Source organism: Sander vitreus, chromosome 18 (assembly GCF_031162955.1).
Source record: "Sander vitreus isolate 19-12246 chromosome 18, sanVit1, whole genome shotgun sequence".
Taxonomy (NCBI): Eukaryota; Metazoa; Chordata; class Actinopteri; order Perciformes; family Percidae; genus Sander; species Sander vitreus.
The window spans coordinates 12,051,586-12,070,457 of record NC_135872.1 but is presented as its reverse complement, the minus strand read 5'-3'; the positions used below and the strand labels follow the sequence as shown (position 1 = coordinate 12,070,457).

At 39.5% G+C, this 18,872-nt stretch overlaps 1 protein-coding gene across 2 annotated transcripts; it reads right to left on the bottom strand.

The window, feature by feature from the left end:
- Positions 1-783: 783 nt before the first annotated feature.
- Positions 784-7,845, bottom strand: nr2e1 (nuclear receptor subfamily 2, group E, member 1). 2 transcript variants are annotated; one of them, XM_078274237.1, is made up of 9 exons: positions 7,785-7,845; positions 4,941-5,086; positions 4,072-4,159; positions 3,474-3,709; positions 2,804-2,950; positions 2,367-2,463; positions 2,105-2,254; positions 1,785-1,890; positions 784-1,362 (listed from the first exon to the last, which is right to left on the bottom strand). In XM_078274237.1, the coding sequence occupies exons 1-9, from the start codon at positions 7,843-7,845 to the stop codon at positions 1,200-1,202; spliced, it is 1,194 nt and encodes a 397-aa protein (XP_078130363.1). In that variant the 3' UTR covers positions 784-1,199. The 2 variants fall into 2 exon arrangements, with proteins under 2 accessions (XP_078130363.1, XP_078130364.1); XM_078274238.1 differs by having other exon boundaries at positions 7,818-7,842.
- Positions 7,846-18,872: the final 11,027 nt, after the last annotated feature.

Here is an 18,872-nt window from a genome sequence, read left to right as displayed (position 1 = left end):
CTAAAATGCCCTTTTTTAAATGTAACTTGAATTTAGCGCATTTGGTGGCAGATAAATGAATGTATTAACTAATTTAAAATGGACAATCCTTAATTGCAAACCCATAGTGACTCGATAATTTCTTATATATCTGGCACTAAATCAAGTCTTACATTAGTGACGTATGCATGCTTTTTGTACCCTTATTATATAGTGTTACGGGGAAATCTTTTGAAATTGTACTTCTACATTGATAAGAAGATTTAGATCTTAGAAGAGCGTCACCATTATTGACCATTACGTTTCAGCTGGTAGTTTCATATCTATATTATTTGAAAGCAATTTAATTCAGTGTCTTTTATTCTCTCGGTTACAACTCTAAATAGTTATAACTCCAAATATTTACAACAGAATAAAAACATCACAGGCCACAAAAACATTTCCAAGTGCTGAATATTGTTTTATCCAGTGTTAGTGCCTAACTTCACAAAGTCGACCTAAAACAGCCTCAAACAGGACACAGCAACGCAAACAGGACAGTAACCACTTAAATACAAACACCATCTTCAGATGAATGTAGTTTACAGTCAAGAAGCAATGCAAGCATATGCTTTAAAAGTCTTTCCCACCCCCTCTATTTCTTCATAGAGTTGGCACCTCCTCTTCTTTGCCCCGTGCGTTTGGTTTCAGCACCGGATCGAGGGACAGCGATTTACATCCCCCATTACGCATGCGTCATATTCTTTTTTTCTTTTTTTTTTGGTTTCCTCCATTGGGATTGATCACAGCAATAAAAGACTGAATTGGTCGTCAAGCTCATTGGTCTCACAGACACTCGAAAACGTCTTAATATATATAACATTTCTTGGTCAGACATACTTGGCAGGTGCTCTCCAGAGTGTTTAGGCGATGTACACGGTGGCCACACCAGAGATTGCAGTGTTTCAGTAGGCTATCACACAGGTAAATCTATAATGAAAGTTATAGGCTAATTCTTAACTAAAGCAACTGTTTACAGGCTACTTGGTGAATTCCGGCTGTGTTGCAGTCTTTGTTTCAAAGGAGCCTAGGCCTAAATGAGCTATTTTAAGACAGCCTAATAGATTTTGTGCTCAGCAATAATTCAACCTTACGGTTACACCTGCTATGATTTGAAATTCTGTCGACTGCTGGGTGGGTTTCTGGGCCTTCAGCTCAAGTCTTTTTCAGATGGCGAGGGTTCATATATCGCTGGACTTGTACATGTCGGAAAGGAGCCTGGTGATGGGCACGTTGCCGATGGTCTTCTTGAAGAACACCTCCTCTATGGTGGATGGGCCCACCGAACGGAGCGCTGGTAGGAGCAGGAGCAGCTTCCCGAAGCGACACGGCTGAGTCGGGTACCTGAAACACAACACTGGGGTCAAAAACAGCCTCTCTCTCTCTCTCTCTCTCTCTCTCTCTCTCTCTCACTCACTCACTCCAGTTCTTTGTGCAGAGTGTCAACCTACCCAATTACGCACACCTGTGATACAAATAGCTGCTAATTAAAAATGAGGTTCAGCTACAACACCTGTGTACAATTACAAGATACTACAGCGGCTCATTGCCTCATTAACTTTATAATGAATCTGGCTGCTAATAGTTACCTGCACAAGACGTTCAACCTAGGCGTGAAACAGATAGATAGATAGATCTGAAAGATAGATAAATCATAGATAGATAGATAATCGATCTGATAGATATATCGATTGATCTGAAAGATCGATAGATAGATCAATCGATCCGAGAGATAGATCTGATAGATTGATTCGATTGAATCTTACCTGGTGTGTATGTAACTGTTGAGAGTGAGCTGTGCCTCGTCTTGTAGTGCAGCGATGGCGCTGGCGTTGCGGAAACTTCTTAACTCAGTGTTGCCATGCGTTGGAACTATATAAGGCAGAGGCAGGGTTTTAATTATTAATTAAAATGTGACTATTACATTAACAATGAAATATTAGTAATTGCTAAAATAACTTTTGCTTTTATTCCCGTTCCCTCTCCAGAGTTGGGTTTAGGCAGCAGAGAAGCTTCACTTAAGTGGAAATAATGGTAAATGACCTTCATTCGGTTAAATGAGAACACTCTAGACAATAATACTCACCGGCCTTAAATGTCACAATACATTTCAAACAGGCGAACTCTGTTGCATCAAGACGCATCTGTCTGAATCTGGTGACCACCTCTTGAAGTGCTTGTATCTCAGACATGATCTTATTCATCCGCTGAGACTCTGTGTTTTCGGTGTTCATACCTACGAATAAATATGGAGAAATGTCATTATGATAACATTATATGCTGTCACTTTTACTCTGCAGCTGTTATGGTCTGTATTCAGATAAACTCTCTCGTGCCTTGTTACATACCAGAAACAGCAAGAAGAGTAGTCGAGTCCACAGGAATGGCCCACTGCGCGATGCCCAGAACAAATAATTCTCTCCAAGCGTCCTCCAACAGAATCAGCTGCAAAGAGGAATAGTTTCATTTTTCAACTGTACTCTGTACCCCACAATGGAGCATGACTTTATTGCATTTTCAGCCTTTTAGAATCGTATGAAGTACCTATGCAATAGTAACTCGTGCGTAAAACATGATGGATATTGTTTCCCATATTGCGCACAGGAGAGTTCGTTTAGTAAGGCTTGTGAAAGTCCCAGCTTTTAACATAATTTGACCTACATACTTTTAAACTGAAATTATATCAAATTAAAATATCTTAGAACCGTGGTTATGGACCAAATCGACTGACGGCCACTCACGTTAAAAGGCCCTGCAGGATAATATTTGGACTCCAAAGCGTTACCTGGTCAGATAAAGGGAGGGTGGAGAATGCGGGAACACTCTTTGCCCACTTGATGCTCATGAAAAGTAGGCGCGCCGCCGACTCGCACACAGACTCCGTCGCCACCTCGTACAGGTACATGGGGGTGCCGCTGACTTCATGGGGATACTGGAGGAAGTGAAAGAGATCAGCATCACAATAATGTATCAGTTTATGTTAGAATGAAGTTCACAGAATGGTGAACAACAAAGGTCAAATTCCAAGCCCCAGCACCTGGTTTTATAATTATTAGTGTTGCTTGTGGTGGATTTACTGTGGGAAATCTAATAGGCGGATTTGTGGTTCATACAGGCTGCAAACAAGAATTTCAACTTCTAACCCCTTACGGAGAAAAACGGTAATCCTATAATAACATTTGGGAAGCCTATAATATAAATATCCATATCATAACTCATCATAACTATTAAATGAACTGTTTATTCTGATCATTCTAAATTTAAAAAACGACATTAAATGCTATAGATGTCAAGTAAAAACTCCAAAGAAAGCACACTAGCCTGTACACTCATTACTATTTATTTGGAGGTGGACAAATAGCCATATAAGCTAAGTATAACTCATATTAAATCCTGGGAGATAAATATAAATAAATAAAATAAAACGTTAAAAATAATTGTTTCCCAAAATATACCTTTGGGGTGGGCTGTGCCAGACCCACGATGGCCTGTCTTTCCGGTGTGGTGGCTACTCCGCTCATCTCCAGGTTGTGAGGCTCCAGTTGCGTGACCGTGGTGAAGAAGGGAGGGCCGGGCAGAGAGGATCCCTGGAAATGGGTCGATGATCCGTGAACGTCTTTGTGGCCCCGGAAATATAGGGCGACCTGTTTGCGGATAGTGGACGTTCGGGGCCCCCTCTCGTGTTGAACGGCTGTGAAACGGCAGGGACACACAGTGAAGGAATGATCTCTGCAGGAGTAAATGGCTTATTTATCTAATTTCTTTATTAGTGACTACTAGTGTATTTTATTGAACTAAACTATAAGTGTTCCTAAAATTAGGGAGTCAAAGTGCAACTTTTGTTTGTGAGAAAGAAAAAAATAATTGGCTATAATGAGCTGTAATCTCCATTAATGCTCCCACAGAGTGTAAATGGCATCCTCTTTAAAATAAGTGAAGTAGGCAATTCAACCTGTTACTTCGTTTCAGCCTTCATTAATACACTTTCCATCCTGCTGCCCACCTCCAACCAAACGCCACTGTAAAAGTGTTAATTAAATTATGTCCATTTACCGTCTTTATTCATGTTCACTTCTAGACACTTTTTCAAACGGCACGCTCGGCACTGGTTTCTGTGAGTTTTGTCTACGGGACAGCCACCCTGTACACACACACACACACACACACAGAGAGAGAGAGAGAGAGAGAGAGAGAGGGAGAGAGAGAGAGAGAGAGAGGGAGAGAGAGAGAGGGAGAGGGAGAGAGAGAGGGGGGAAGAAAGAGAGTTACAGCCTTCAGTTGAATTTCTCTCAGCGTGCACAACCAAAGGCTTCTTGCTAATATCTTCCTGGGAGGCCAATCTCCAGGTGAAAGATCGTGCTATTATCATGTAGTTATCAACCTGCTCCCCTGCGGTGCCAGTGCGGCCTCATCCCGCAGGATAAGTACTCTATCCCGCCCTCTGCTGCCTAAATCCTCTCCTTCGAGTCATTACATTAGATTGGATTACACCTGGTATATTATAGCAGCGCGGTGTTTAGCCCAATACTTAATGGTCCAGGCATGACACAATTAGGCTCATCAAGGGAGGCTTAACACAGCGCCAGAAGGGGAAAGCAAATAGAATCTGCGCGTAAAATACGCATTCCGTGCGTAAAGCTGGTAATGGTTTTTGGATGAGGACCAGGGACGTCGTGTCACTTAACCTCTGCTTCTAATAACACTGAGAATACAAATCTCTCTTGGGAGAGATACAGAAACTGTAGATTACTGATAAGATATTACTGATTGAACGTGATAGATTATTAGGCGTACAACACTATTAATTGATAAACGTCCAGTTATGTTATTATGTTGCATCTCCAAATTACTTGATTCTCTCCAAAAATTTGATGCAAAAACTCCAATGAAGATATATATAAGAAAAAAAGAGGAGGCCTCACCTGAGAGCCAGATTTACAGACGTAGGTCCTGTTTCTGCGGATGCTTCTCTTGAAGAATCCCGAACAGCCGTCACAGGCGTAAACACCGTAGTGTTTCCCCGAGCTGCGGTCGCCGCACACTTTGCATGGGATGTCCAGAATCCTACCTGAGAAAGGCCCAAATTTCAATTAAATACCATTCATTCAATTACCAATTCAACTCAATTTCAAATGAATAACATGTCATAGCGAATTGTGACTATTGCTTATCGTCATTATTGAACATCTGGGTAAATTGCAAGAACAATTTCCAAAGTCGCCACAAAACTTGAGAAAATCGTTGCTTTATTGAGTTTTTAGTTCCGTAGAGTTGTCATGTTAGCTGCTTAAATTGGCACTGTGGACAGTGCGAATAAATGCGAAAAATGAAGTCGTTTTAGACATTTTACGCCGTGGAGCTATGGACAAATCGTCCTACAAACAGTCAACCGCACAAAACACACACAAAACACACACACACACACACACACACACACACACACACACACACACACACACACACACACACACACACACACACACATACTGAACAGCGCCTCGGAATTCACGGCGCACATTTAAGAATAAAGTCCGGTGGGAAGCGTCATATCTGAGCTCTCTAAGACAATGGCCTGAGGGCGCACAATGGAGACATTAGGGGAAAGTGTTAACTTAATGATTTTCCCCCATTGAACCTCGTCTGACTGCCTGGATCTCGACAAGCTGCCAACTCCCCTTCATAATGGGACTCGACAGCTGCTTTATCCCGCAGGTCTATAGGCCCCAGGATTAGGGAGTGACACTGCACCATGAGAATAATGCGCACCAACTCGTTTCACCAACTCAAATGAAGTGTATGTAAATCGACCCCGGTGTAGATGAAAAAATGTGATTTTTTTGGTGCAAAGATTTTGTATTCAGATCTATTAAAAAGAAGTATATTTGTATGCATATGAGGGAGTCTTTTTTTTTATTCTGGAGGGAAAAGCCGTCTATGTAATTACACTGACGTTTTGCCACCTGCTCATTGATTCACCAGTGACCCGTCAAAAAGGGTAGCATGGGAATAACTACTGAGCAGCAAAAACAATGACTTCAGGAGGAGAGTTATAGGGCTTCAATTGCCAGATTATTAAGAATCAGAAGGCCATGTAGGTTATTTAACTGTTGACCACAGCCGTGTAATTGCCATAAGATAGAGAAAAATAACGTTTTATGTAGCATTTAGTCTGGAAAGTTTCTGCAGAGTTGGCCTGTTGAAAGTCATCTTTTCATCGCGAGAGTAGTTTAAACAATTAAACCTGCTGTGCAATAGCTTACATCCCAATATGTAGTTGTCTAAAGGCCAAGTAAAATCTGGATTTTTTTTTAAACTAATAAAACAAATGTTAGCTGTCCTCATTGGAGTCAATTACTGATGAACAGACATTTATTAAACCAACGCTAAGCAAGTCAAGTTCATTTGCTTACTCGCAAAATAAAAGTTTCCACTGTTCTTAAATTGAAGATGAACGAACGTGCGTAAAATTTCAACCAGATAAGCTCAAAGAAATATAAAACTGTAGATTGCTGAAAGTCAATTCAATAAATTGACGCACAATTTTGTTGTGAAGGGGGGAAATGTATTTAACTTCCCGCTGTGGGGGTCCAATTCGTCTCCATTGTGTGCAGTAATTGCTTGAAGATATATGGCATATTCTATTAACGTAATCACCATCAAGGCGAAAACCTGCTAAAAGAACTGGAAATTAAGTTTTACTGAGTGCAGGAAATGTTTTACTGACCACCCATAATGTGTGTATGAACTTGAGTGGCAGTAGTTGTAATGTTGTAGTCTCCTTTTATTTATTCTAATTTAAAACATTTTGGTTATTAACAACAATTTTGATTAATTTAAGCGAGATAAAACAACAGAAGCAACAGTTTGACTTGAGCAACACGTTTGGAACGATGCTGAAAGAAACCCAGTAAAATGAATAGAAATGTCCTATATTTTGGCACAATAATCTACATTTATTATTATATTATAATCGAAGTGTGATTATAATAATATAATATAATAATTTGGATTTGTTATGAGGCCTAACAGAGGGATAACTGCAAAGGTTAAGAAAAACAATCCAATTTGATTTCAAACATTAAACCAGAAGTCTTCAATACCGCCAGCAAAATACTCAACAATTGAATTTAAAACCACTGAACACATTCATGATTAATTATATAAATTACATTTTTTACAGTAGTATAGAAACGCGCGCACACAGACACATAAAGACAGATACGTGCTGTTGTCTAAAAGAGCAAACCAACAGTGCAGTAAGAGAAGGATATCTTATACAATCTTTATTATACTATCATTATCAGTGATTAAATATCTCCCTCTATATCGCTACTCTTTTATAGAAGTTGCTGAAAATGAAATTACAGGCAACAAGTGGCATCAAGAGGGACGCGAGATGGTTATATCTTTACCTCCTAAAAAAGTAGTTCAACTTTACAAAAACTATATTAAATTTCTTAAAAGATGTCAGAATTAGGGCGCTTTAATTATCGCTCATGAACACAAGTTTACGCAGCCAACTGTGTATAGGCTACTCGGAAAAGAACACAGCTATTTCCCACGGATCACTACTCGCATAAGACCATAAGGAATGAACTGACTTAACTATTGTAGTGAAGCTCGGATGATATGAGAAACATAAATAAGCGTGCAGCAGGTTTATGTTCATGTTTAGACTCCATGTCAGAGAAAGGCCCATAGAGCACTTATTCTAACACACCGGGCTACTTGTATTCTCCACAAGCATCAGTAAAGGGAACACTTACTTGATTTGACATTCAGAATATCCAGACAGCCACTTGTTGATCCGGCGGGTTTGCTCATCATGGACTCTCGACTTAATAACAAAGTTGAGAATGGAAAATGTCCTCTTTTTCTTCTTATCCTCGCTGGCAAAAACGATAACACTCGTTACCCGTTGCACTTTCCTTCAAGTCTTTAGCGGTGATGAGATCGGCAAGTCAATGTCCCGAGTCGTTCAACTTTACAGAGTAGATCTCCGATAGACAAACCCAAATTAAGACACACGATTGTACATTGTATGAGACAATGCTCGTCTCCGATATGCAGGGTCCCTGTACGGAAGGAGAACCGGACTGCAGCGGACCGGTTAACGGCGACAGCAGCCCTCCACCTCAGGGAGCAACAGCCGGTGCATAAAGTTGGAGTTGGAAATACGCTGCCTGGAGCGCATCTGACGGTGCCAAAGCGGTGTGAAAACAGAAAAATCTAATTTCGAATATTCTGACAGGTGAAAGCTTGTTAAAACCAGGACACGATGTGACTTTGTGGTGCGAGTTCCTCAAATAAGCCTGGGTAATATTTATGAGAAGTGTCAGGGGGAGACTGGAGGGTGGAGATCTCCACTTCCTTCATCCACTTGGCTTTCTACTCCAAACTCCAGCATGACGTCACTGGCGTGTGAGGGAGTGTGTATGTGAGTGATCGTGTGAACGTGTGTGCAAGTGATGTGAAGTGCCTTGCTCATGGATCAAGAAGCACTGCAAGAAAAACAAACAAAACACGTGTTGCACACATGTTTTCTGCAACATTTAGATTTGTTTTAGCTCTGAATTCATGTATTTAGGCTGCATGTCTTACAATAACCAACTAAAAAGACTTATAATGAATAATCCCATTACAAACATTATCTAAGAATGCAATTCAAAATATTACATAACATATTCGAACTTAAAAAAATGCAACAAATTGAGCTGAATTGAAGACGGTGCTGCAGAAAACTTGCAATCATGACCACTATGCTGAGCAGAGGTATGCTGTTAGACCACTAAGAGGTTATGAAGAGGGGGGTTATGGGGCTCGACATAAAACAGTGTCATGCTCCTCATTTCCTACATACACTATTGTGTCTGGTTACACATGCATTCCTAAGCTAAGGTACAATGATACCGATTTTATTATAGCTGTTAATTATGTATTGGATTGAATTGTTTGTTACATTATCACAGATTAAAAATGCCCAAGAAAGATTCAGATTGATTTAATATTGAAGAAATATAGCTTTTGTTTCTGTTGCATGTCTTTCCTTTGTTAATGGCTTATTTTGAAGTCATTTTGAGCTTCACTGATCTCAGTGTTTTTCAACCTGTGTTTTTACTAAGCTCTTATTTTGTCTTATTTACAAGTGCCCATTCAAAGAATGATCAATCTGAAGTTAGAGCTTGTTAGTTGGACAGTAACATACAAACACACATACAGCCAGTACTGTGAGGCAAAAACAAGGCTCCTGGAATGTGATATAATTATAAATAAAAAGTGTTTTTGCATGAAAGACTAATTTTAACCAATGTAGTTAATAAAAACTAGACTAAAAATCTATATATACAAACAGAAAATGTGAAAATTGAATGTGATGACTTGCACTCTCGCCCGTTTTGCATTTTAAACATCATGGCTTATATCATTAGATAAATAAAATATATAAATAGACCAATTACATTTTTTTTAATACTCTTCTAAAAGTGGCGATGACAACAACAGTAATAACTTTTTACTTAGCTCTTAGTGCAGTTTTGTCATTGTTTACTTTTTGTATGCACAGATTCATACAAACTCCACCGCTGCACTGCACTAAGCACTCTGAAGTAAAATATTTTAATCTTAGTTGTGGCTTTTTTTTTTTATTTAAAAGTAATGTTTTTTTTTATTTTCTTTAATATAGTTATTCCATTACTATCACACTCTTCATTATTGTTCTTCCATTGACTCTTTGTTTTTCCTCACACTCTTCACACTTTTTCCACTTTTCCACCAAACAGATAATTGTACAAAAACATCACTTCTTGTGCAGAAAATTCACTTTAATAATAAACAATAACAATGATCATAATAGTAATACTTCAATACGATATTGCTTTTATTCTCTTTTGCCTCAATGCATTGAAATTATTAATGAATTAATTTACTAACTGTCTTTTGCTAGTGGGTAAACTTGTTTAATGTTAGGTTTAACGTCCACTCTGATGTTGCACACCTCACATCACCCGTTGCCGGCTGTCTGGAGGCTCGGGGCCGGGCTGCAGGGCTGCAGGGCCCCGCTCACTGACACCCTGACCTTGACAGCTTGCTGCGCTTTCGCCGGGTAACTCCAGAAATCCATATTCTGTTTTTAATTGTGTTCATTCCCACGGTACACTAAAGGCCATATGGACTCACAAAGTGTCGATTTAAGCGGACAGGGGCGAGGCGCAGAGGCGTAGTTAATTGCAATCAGCCATTGTTGTGTCTTTCAACCTGCCCTTTAGCTGAACAGCCGAGGCTGGAGACTAACAAGCCTGAGGAAAAAACACTATAATATTCCTTTGATTTTCCTGCAGAGACACACAGAAAGCCTCTGGTCCTCAAAAATAAGTTTAGTTACTTCCTATAAATAGTCCACACAATGCAATAGACTTTTTATTAGGGACCCTTTTCCAGACTATTGTCTAAAGGATAAGTAACGACCACACACGAAACACTACACCTATAGAGCAGAATTAACGTGTCTTAAATTAAGAGAAATCATTTTTCTATTCTCACAGATCAATAATATGTTCAGTTATTTCTAAGTGTGTGCGGTGTGTGCGCATGTGTGTGGGTGGCTGCCGGGGTGGGGTGAATGGTGAATGTGTGACATAATCTCCTTAACTCGTCCTAATCCTTCTCATTCACTGATAGCCTTTACACAAATATAACCAACATCATGGTTGCCGGGGTTGCCTTCTTTCACTTTTTTGTATTAGTGACTCTCTTCTCCTCCAACAGTCAATGAAATGACGTTAACAAAGGGGCCAGTGGATCGTGTATCTGTTTTTTGGGAGCTCAGCATCAGTATGCGAATACTTGACATACTATAGGATAGACTTAGACAACGAGAAACGAGTAAGAATCCAACAGAAGTCACTAAACAATACGTGTGCTCTGAATGGTTTGACATCCTTTATGATATTTGAACAATGAGAAAACACCTGTAGAATAACATAGGTGTAAATAGCATGTTGTTTTAGGTATGTTCGGTTTACACACCTGCTGACTTTTGTTGTTCAGGCTGACATTTTAAAGATGAGCAAATTATCATAACACCATTCGTTCAATACAGTATATAAAGATTTGACAAATGACAGTTTTTGCTATTTACAGTATACTGTATATATATTCTTACTGTTATTCCTATAGACAATCACCGACTGGAGGCCAGAGTTTAACCATCTTTTATGCACTGCTATAACTACACAGGCCCTGATCCGACCAGGCGTGAACCAATCAGCTTTAGGGAGAAGTCACAAAGCTCCAGAGTGCAAATAATGGGGAGAATTCAAACCGACCACGCAGCCATGCATCCTTTAAACCTGACCGGGGAGATCATAGTCAGTCACCTTATAGCCCGCAGACACTGTTGCTATTTAGCTCATTGTCTTAACAGTGAGGAATCATTCCATCAGCTGTTTTGATGACAGATAGCCAGAAAATGTGAGTGGGCACAGGCTTGTTCAACAAAGCTACAAAATAACCCTCTCCTGCATAATATTAATACTCAATAGTCTTAAATATTATTAAACTGTCCAAACATGGACATGAAACATGAAACATATGCAGCCTGATTTCAGCACCATGGACAGTTCTACAACAGGCGTCACTAAATAGATGCAGGTTACCTGTCCGCGTGCTCATTCAGAATTTAAAGGAGCCTTACTTCTTAATTTATAAGTAATCAAAGATATTTCATAAAGATACTGTTCATATTTTAATGAGTTAAAATATAATTGTATTTGAATTAATCCATTTCTTTCATTCATTCAGTGTTTCTGAACTGGGTGTGATCTTGACTTGAGTCCCCTAATCCAGTAATTGCTCTGATCCTGACAATCAGACATACCATTCAGTCAATCAGGATCTCCCATGCTCTCCCATGAGGCGTACTAAGCCTTTAACTTAGAACAATCTAAATATTAAAAACATGGAAAGGGGAACACATTAATCAACAGGCTTTTAAATGGTAACTGAAATTTCCATTTACAGGCTGTACTGACTTTTGTCTTTTGTTTGTTTTATTATATGTACCCGGTAGGACTCTATGGACAGCAGTGGTGGATTATCTGTGTGGAAAAAGTCAACTGACTGAACCCAATAGGACAGAGAAAAAAGATCAATATATGTTGTTTTTTTCCATTTACCTACATGCTACTGAGTTGGTTTTGTCTTGTGTAAACATTCTCCTATTAGATAAGGACAAGTTGGCATTTGTAATTTTTAAGTAAGTAAGTAATTTTATCTTTACACCAAGGCTTTAGTAAATAAAGTCCCTCTTTATTTCACCCAACATTCATACATGTTTCACAACATTCAGTCATAAAAGACAACATTATCTCTCAGTATAAACAACTAGAGCTGATACAATTATTAGATTGACAGAACATTAATATTATCAAAACTCTTTTGATAATCATTTATATGATTTTTCATGCAAAAGTCCAAACATTTCATGGTTCGAGCTTCTCAAATTTAAGGATCTGCTGCACTTTTTTTTAAATTGTTTTTTTATTATTATTTGAATGCTGATTTATTCTTTATAATTTTGAGGTGTGGTTGGACAAAACAAGCATTCGTAAGGTGTGGCTTTGGGCTCTGGGCACGTCTCAATATTTTCTGAATTCTTACAAACCAAATAATTTATAAACTAATGAAGAAGACATAATCAGAAGATGAATAATGGGAATAATAGATACAAACAATTAAGTCCACCTTAACCAGCTACAGCAATGAATGCATAATAATAATAATCTAATATATACAGTAACAGTATACATCTCACAGGGGATATTTTCTGCATTGACCAGGCCAACCTTTACTTGTACACTCTCCTGATTATACTTACTCACTTTTGATTTTGAATGCAGGACTTTTACTTGCAATGGAGTAGTTTTTATTTTTTTTAATTTTTTATTTTTTTTTTTTACAGTGTATTAATACTTTTACTTAAATACAGAAACTGAATACTTCTCCCACCACTGTTGGTGGGCCCAGCGTTGAATGTGTCCCTCTGGCAGTGTTGATACCATACAGGAATTTACTCATCAAGAAGCACAAGTGTCAGATCACAGTAACACTGAGGAGAGATTCCTGATCCCAGTCCCTTGGGACCAACACATCAGTGACTTTACCGCAGTCCCACCATCTCCTCCACTGGTGCGTAATCACCCAGACACACCTCTGCACGCACACATTGCAAACTCGTGCGCACTTACATATTTACACACATACGCCAAGGCCTCACCGTAGAAGAGTCCCCCCCCCAAAAAAAAAAAAAACCCCAGACCCAGAACCCAAACCCAGAAACCCACAAGTCGGTGCAGTGCAGTTGGACGCTTTGACAAATCTATTTGGGGCAAATTGTCAGTGAGAAACTTCCGCTCGAACTGCCGTGGACAAAACTGGCTGTTGGGGAGAGCAAATCCCGCTGCATGAGGGTGGGGGACAATGGGGGGCGAATGTGTTGATGTGCGGCCGGTGGCTGGGGAGGGACAATGGACGGATTAGTCAGTCCTCTGGCTGACTGATTTGAGATGGCTCCTCTCAGCCTCTCACCGTGGGGAGTCCTATTGTCCCGCTTCTGATTCCCACTTCTCACAAACTCCAAACAAAAGTCAATCTCTTTCTCAAGGGGTGGGGGGAAATATCGACCCATGTTTTAGCTGGGGAAAGTGACTCAAAAACTTATTTGCAAGAGATGGCTGACTCTCTAACTCCCTGTCCACCTTTTTTATGTCCCCCCCCCCCCCCCCTCCTTTCTGCCTTCATCCTCCTCATTTGCAGTCTTTATTGCCCGGTGGTGGTGCTTCTGTGGATAGTGGGATGTTGAATGATCCCGGTTTTTCAGACTCGAGTGGGGCTGGGGCACCTGTTGGAGGCTTAGAGGCGGCTTTGCGGCCAGGGTCATTAATATTAAAATATACAGAGATGCCATCACGGGCTGGTCTGAAATCGGTCTGATGTCGCCCCTGGGTTCCCTCTCTGGATGGACCTCTGCTTTCAGTCACTCGTGAAGAGCCTTCTTTTCTTTTTTTCTGTCTTCTCTTTTTCTTTTTTCCCTCTCTGAAAAGACTCGTTAACAAATTATGACAGCTGAGTAGAGGGGCTTAGTCTGTTCACACTGCAAAGACAAACATGTGAGAGCCAAGGAGCCCGCCATGTGATCAATGTATCTACAATTCATTTAATATTCTGCCTGCATGTGTTGTGTGAAAATGCCAGGAGTTGAAAAAACAGGTTTCAGTCATGCAGAGGTGACTAGATTTGTGGGTGTAATGTATGTAATGTAGACGAAAGCTTGATTATGAAGATGACAAAAACAAGAGTTACTCTCAGGAGTCAGGTTAGAACTTATTTATGGAGTAAGGTGACAGGTTATTAATTCAATTCTTTACTTGAGCTGTTTGTATTTTGATTTGCACTGGTGTAGTTTGAGTTTTTTAATGTTACATGTTTTATGTTTTATGTCTGTCTTTCCACATCTTTGGGTCCATGTTGGGATTAAGTGCTCTCCCTTTAACATGTTATCCATTGGTTTGGTGTGTTTGTGTAGATCCATGAATCAAATCAAATCTAAAAGAAAAAACATACATAAGTTTCCATCACACCCTCCACCACTCCTCTCATTCAGCCATTCACTGATAATGATAATATAATAACATATAATAATATCTACAAAGTCAACATACCTTTATTACACTCATTCACTCTGTATTGTAAAGTTAAGTTTACATTATACAGGGTAAGAAGGTACACAAATGGGTAAACTCTACATTTTACAATAAAACAAACTTAACAGATATAATTACATCTTACAGTTGTATTGTTACTTTATTAAAACTTTTAAATACTTTTCTATGTCTGCATGTACATTATGATATAAATGATTTACATGTTCAGTATACATCCAGCAAATATGCAAATATGTTTTTATTTCAAAAGTATTCATTTGAAAAATTCCATCTTAGTGTATGTGGACTGGAGGTTTATGCTTATGGACCACGATTGGCCGAACTAATTTGGGATGTCACAAAATCATGTTCTATACATCGTTCACATCTTCAACTTAGATTTAAAGTGATCACAGAGAAACTTTCCGTCCCCAGCAGATGAATGTGAAAACAGCCTTAAAATGTCAAACAATCATCCAAGTGGAGAAACAATAAGCAAAATACATTTTTTAGTGAAGGGTGACCTTAATAGTTTGTTGCCCATCAGTGGCATATCACACACACACACACACACACACACACACACACACACACACACACACACACACACACACACACACACACACACACACACACACACACACACACAGAATGTCTTTAAAAAGCAGCAGCAGTGTGAACAGTGGTCTCGGCCGTCACACAGATTAACCACAGAATGGCTGTCATCAGCAGTGCTTCACCTGGAGTCACTCTGACAGTCATTCTGCTGTTCATCCTGCTCTGTTCAGCAGTCAGTCTTGCTTCTGCCCTGCTTCTCCTGATGTAATCCAGCCGGCTCCACAGGTCAGGTTCAATGGTCACGGTCTGGGGTCACGGTTTCCACTCGTCATTAACCCTCGGGGACCCTGCAGCACAGGAGCTGTCATCAGGAGCCTCACACTCACCTCACGGGTCTTAATACACACCCAGACACCCAAGGGACTGGAGACTCATTGATAGAATCAGGGCATGCGACCTTGCCTGTATTCAGACTGGGGCGTAATGTGTGTGATGAGGCTCTTTGGAGAGCAGATCTAGGTCAGCGTATGAGTGTGTGTCAGGTGACATGATGAGAATAGTGATGAGCATGTGGCATTTGTGGGTTAGTGACGGATATTCTTTGTGTATATAGTTTAGTCTTTAGTTTTCATATAATGTGAGAGTGACTGTGTATATATGCAAATTACCTCTAAAGCAGAATGAAAAACAATGGAAGTTGGTTATGATTAATGAAACACAATGCAGGTGATTCTGATGTCTGATGGGCTACAGTCCACAAAAATGGGTTAGACTGCTTCAAAATGTCATGAAATCATGTGAAGGAAATAATTGAATTCCTGCACACTGTCAGCGCTGAGTTCCTTCAAGACACAACATTTTGGTCATGGACCTTCATCAGGCCAGTACAAAGGTTTAAAAGCCTGTATTATAATGGCTACATGATTACCAAGGCCTACTCACGGCACACTGGTCTTCCTCAGGCTCAACCACACACAAGTAACAAGTGAAAAAGTGAAAGCTTTAATCACACATGACAATTTATGATGCATTTTTTTTTGGCTCCCTCTTTACACCTGTAACCACTTGATGAATGAACACTGTCTCAAAAGCATAGTGATGCAAACATATCGTATATATATATATATATATATATATATATATATATATATTTACAGTTTTACATTTTTTTTAATTTTATTTCCTTATTTACTTGTCATATATTTCTTAAAAAATCCATGTTATATTTCATTTTGTTTTATTTTTAGTGCCAAGACTATAGCAAAGACCAAAGCCACATACTGCATGGCATTTATAGTCTGATCTAGTTTGCAATGCCCGACAAACAAATGACAGAAAAATGACTCTCTATGTCACTTTAAATGTTTTGTTTGCACCAGAATGATAGTTACTATGTTTAAAACATCACTTGTAAGTAACAAATAAAGCACTCAATTTATAATAAAACATATTTATAATAAAATATGACAATACAAGGATGACGTCTCTATCTGTGTCTAGTTTGAAGTAATGAAATGGCAACAGAATGCATGTTATGTTTTATATGTAGGACTTTTTTTTTTTTACTTTGAAAGAGAAAGATGATGAGTGATAAAAGCAGCTGGGAGACATAGGGTCCTTTAGAAACACCCAAACAATGATAAGGGCATAGAGGCACTGGTTTTTTATTCTCATTTTCACCACATTTTCTCAATCAACCCACCACCCAACAGCTCAGTGCTTTCCCATCCTCAAATTCCCTCAAAGTTTCAGATGCTCACAATTCCACAATGCCCAGATGCTGTCCTTTGGCCCTTTACCCCCCTCAACCCAGAGCTATCATTCATAACCTTTCTGTGGAACTGGGAGTGAAAGAGGTGGGATAAAGAAGGAAGAGGGGGAGCGGAGAGCAACATGGCAGCTTATTTAGAAGACTTCCTTTATTGGAACATGTGCAAGCAGTTCACTCACAAAGGACTTAAATAGGATATTTTCTGTTCCCTATAGTTGCTTTCCCCTTTTAAGTGCCGAGGCAAAAAAAGTAAGTTTACAACTCCCTCCTCAATGGGGGCTCTTCACTCTCAGGTTGCGGGGACCTGAGTGACCTAGGAAAGTTAATTAGGAGGCGAACAAAGAACGAGCTAGAGCAGAATGCCTAGCCTCTCCTCCAGCCAAAGATGTCATCCATTAATTAGGAAAATCTTTAAGGTGGCCTTATTGAATTTACAGAAAGCCCTGTGGTTGGCGGGCAACAGTTTTTTGATCAAGCCCTGACTCAAACAATGCCTTTCTGGGGGTTAAAAAAGAAGAAGAAGGGAGGAGATTGGTGGTAGAAGAAGAGATGGAAATGGGGGGAGAAAAAGAAATGTATGGGTTTGTGGCGCAGTACAGTTTAATGGGGGTGGCTGCCGATTGTGACAGCTCAGATTCACATGGGTATGGGGGGCATAGTTTGGGGATGATGTCATGCAAAGGCAACCTGGGGGCTTGGGAAGTAAGAAGGAGGGGGTACTGAGCTTGAGCCACAGGGGCCACTCAAAGTTAACATCGCTGCATGCATCTGGGCCAAATCCTTTTCTTCTGGCCCAGGAGAGGCTTCCCTGAACGCCAAGCCCTCCACCACTCCTCCCACTCCCTCTTTCACAAATCAGGGCTTGCTTTAAAGCTAACCCCTTGCTAACTGACTAGCTAACTGCCTTTTTTTCCCAGTCTAACTACCTATTTATCCCTGGCCCGCTATGAATAATAAAGCTGGATAACATGGAGCTGTAATGCGGCTGCTCTCCTTTTACAGACTTCGTCAGCTTTCACTTTGTGTCAACAATATTCTGTATTTAACTGTCTGCCTATTTCCACTTCAGGGTTTGTTGTTGTTGTTTACCTTGTACTTTCATTCTAATGTACATTTAATGATACTTACAGGAGCAAAAGGTTTAGGCAACTTTATAACTAAAGGTGTCAAAGAGGCCTCATTTTGGCAGAACACTTTCACTTTTCTGTGCGCATGACCACAGCAATTCATTTCTGCATTTAGGTTTTCCCCCAACTGCTCTTACAAATAAATTGTAATTTATTTTATTTATTTATATTTTAATCTGGCTTTCAATCATTTGAAGGAACCCTGTGGAGATTTTGTCCACCAGTGGTGCTGTAGAGCAATGTTTTGTTGTATTGTTTATTTCTCCATGCACGTGTAAACACAGAGGTGACATCATGCACACTTCTCGTGACTACCGAGGGCGGTAATGCATTTCAAGAGGTTGTAGAAGTAATGTGACAAACAAAAAAATGTATGTAATGAGTTTTCTAGAATAACATTTCAAAATATAAAAGTAAATATTGTGGCCAGTGTTAAACCTAATGCTTTAAAGTGGAAATGTCTTCTTGGAAGCCTTGATGTTGTATTGGTGGTTCAACAAAACAAGCACACATGATTCTCAACAAGTAATTTAATCTTGCCTCAAAAATATAGTTTTTACTTTCAGTAAAATTTAAAATTGGAAAGAATTTGAAAAAAGTCCGAATATGTTGCTAAATCTACTCAAAATAATGTTACTTAACACGGATATATTTTCTAGCAGTGTGCTGAATATAGCATATTATAGTGCTCATATTATG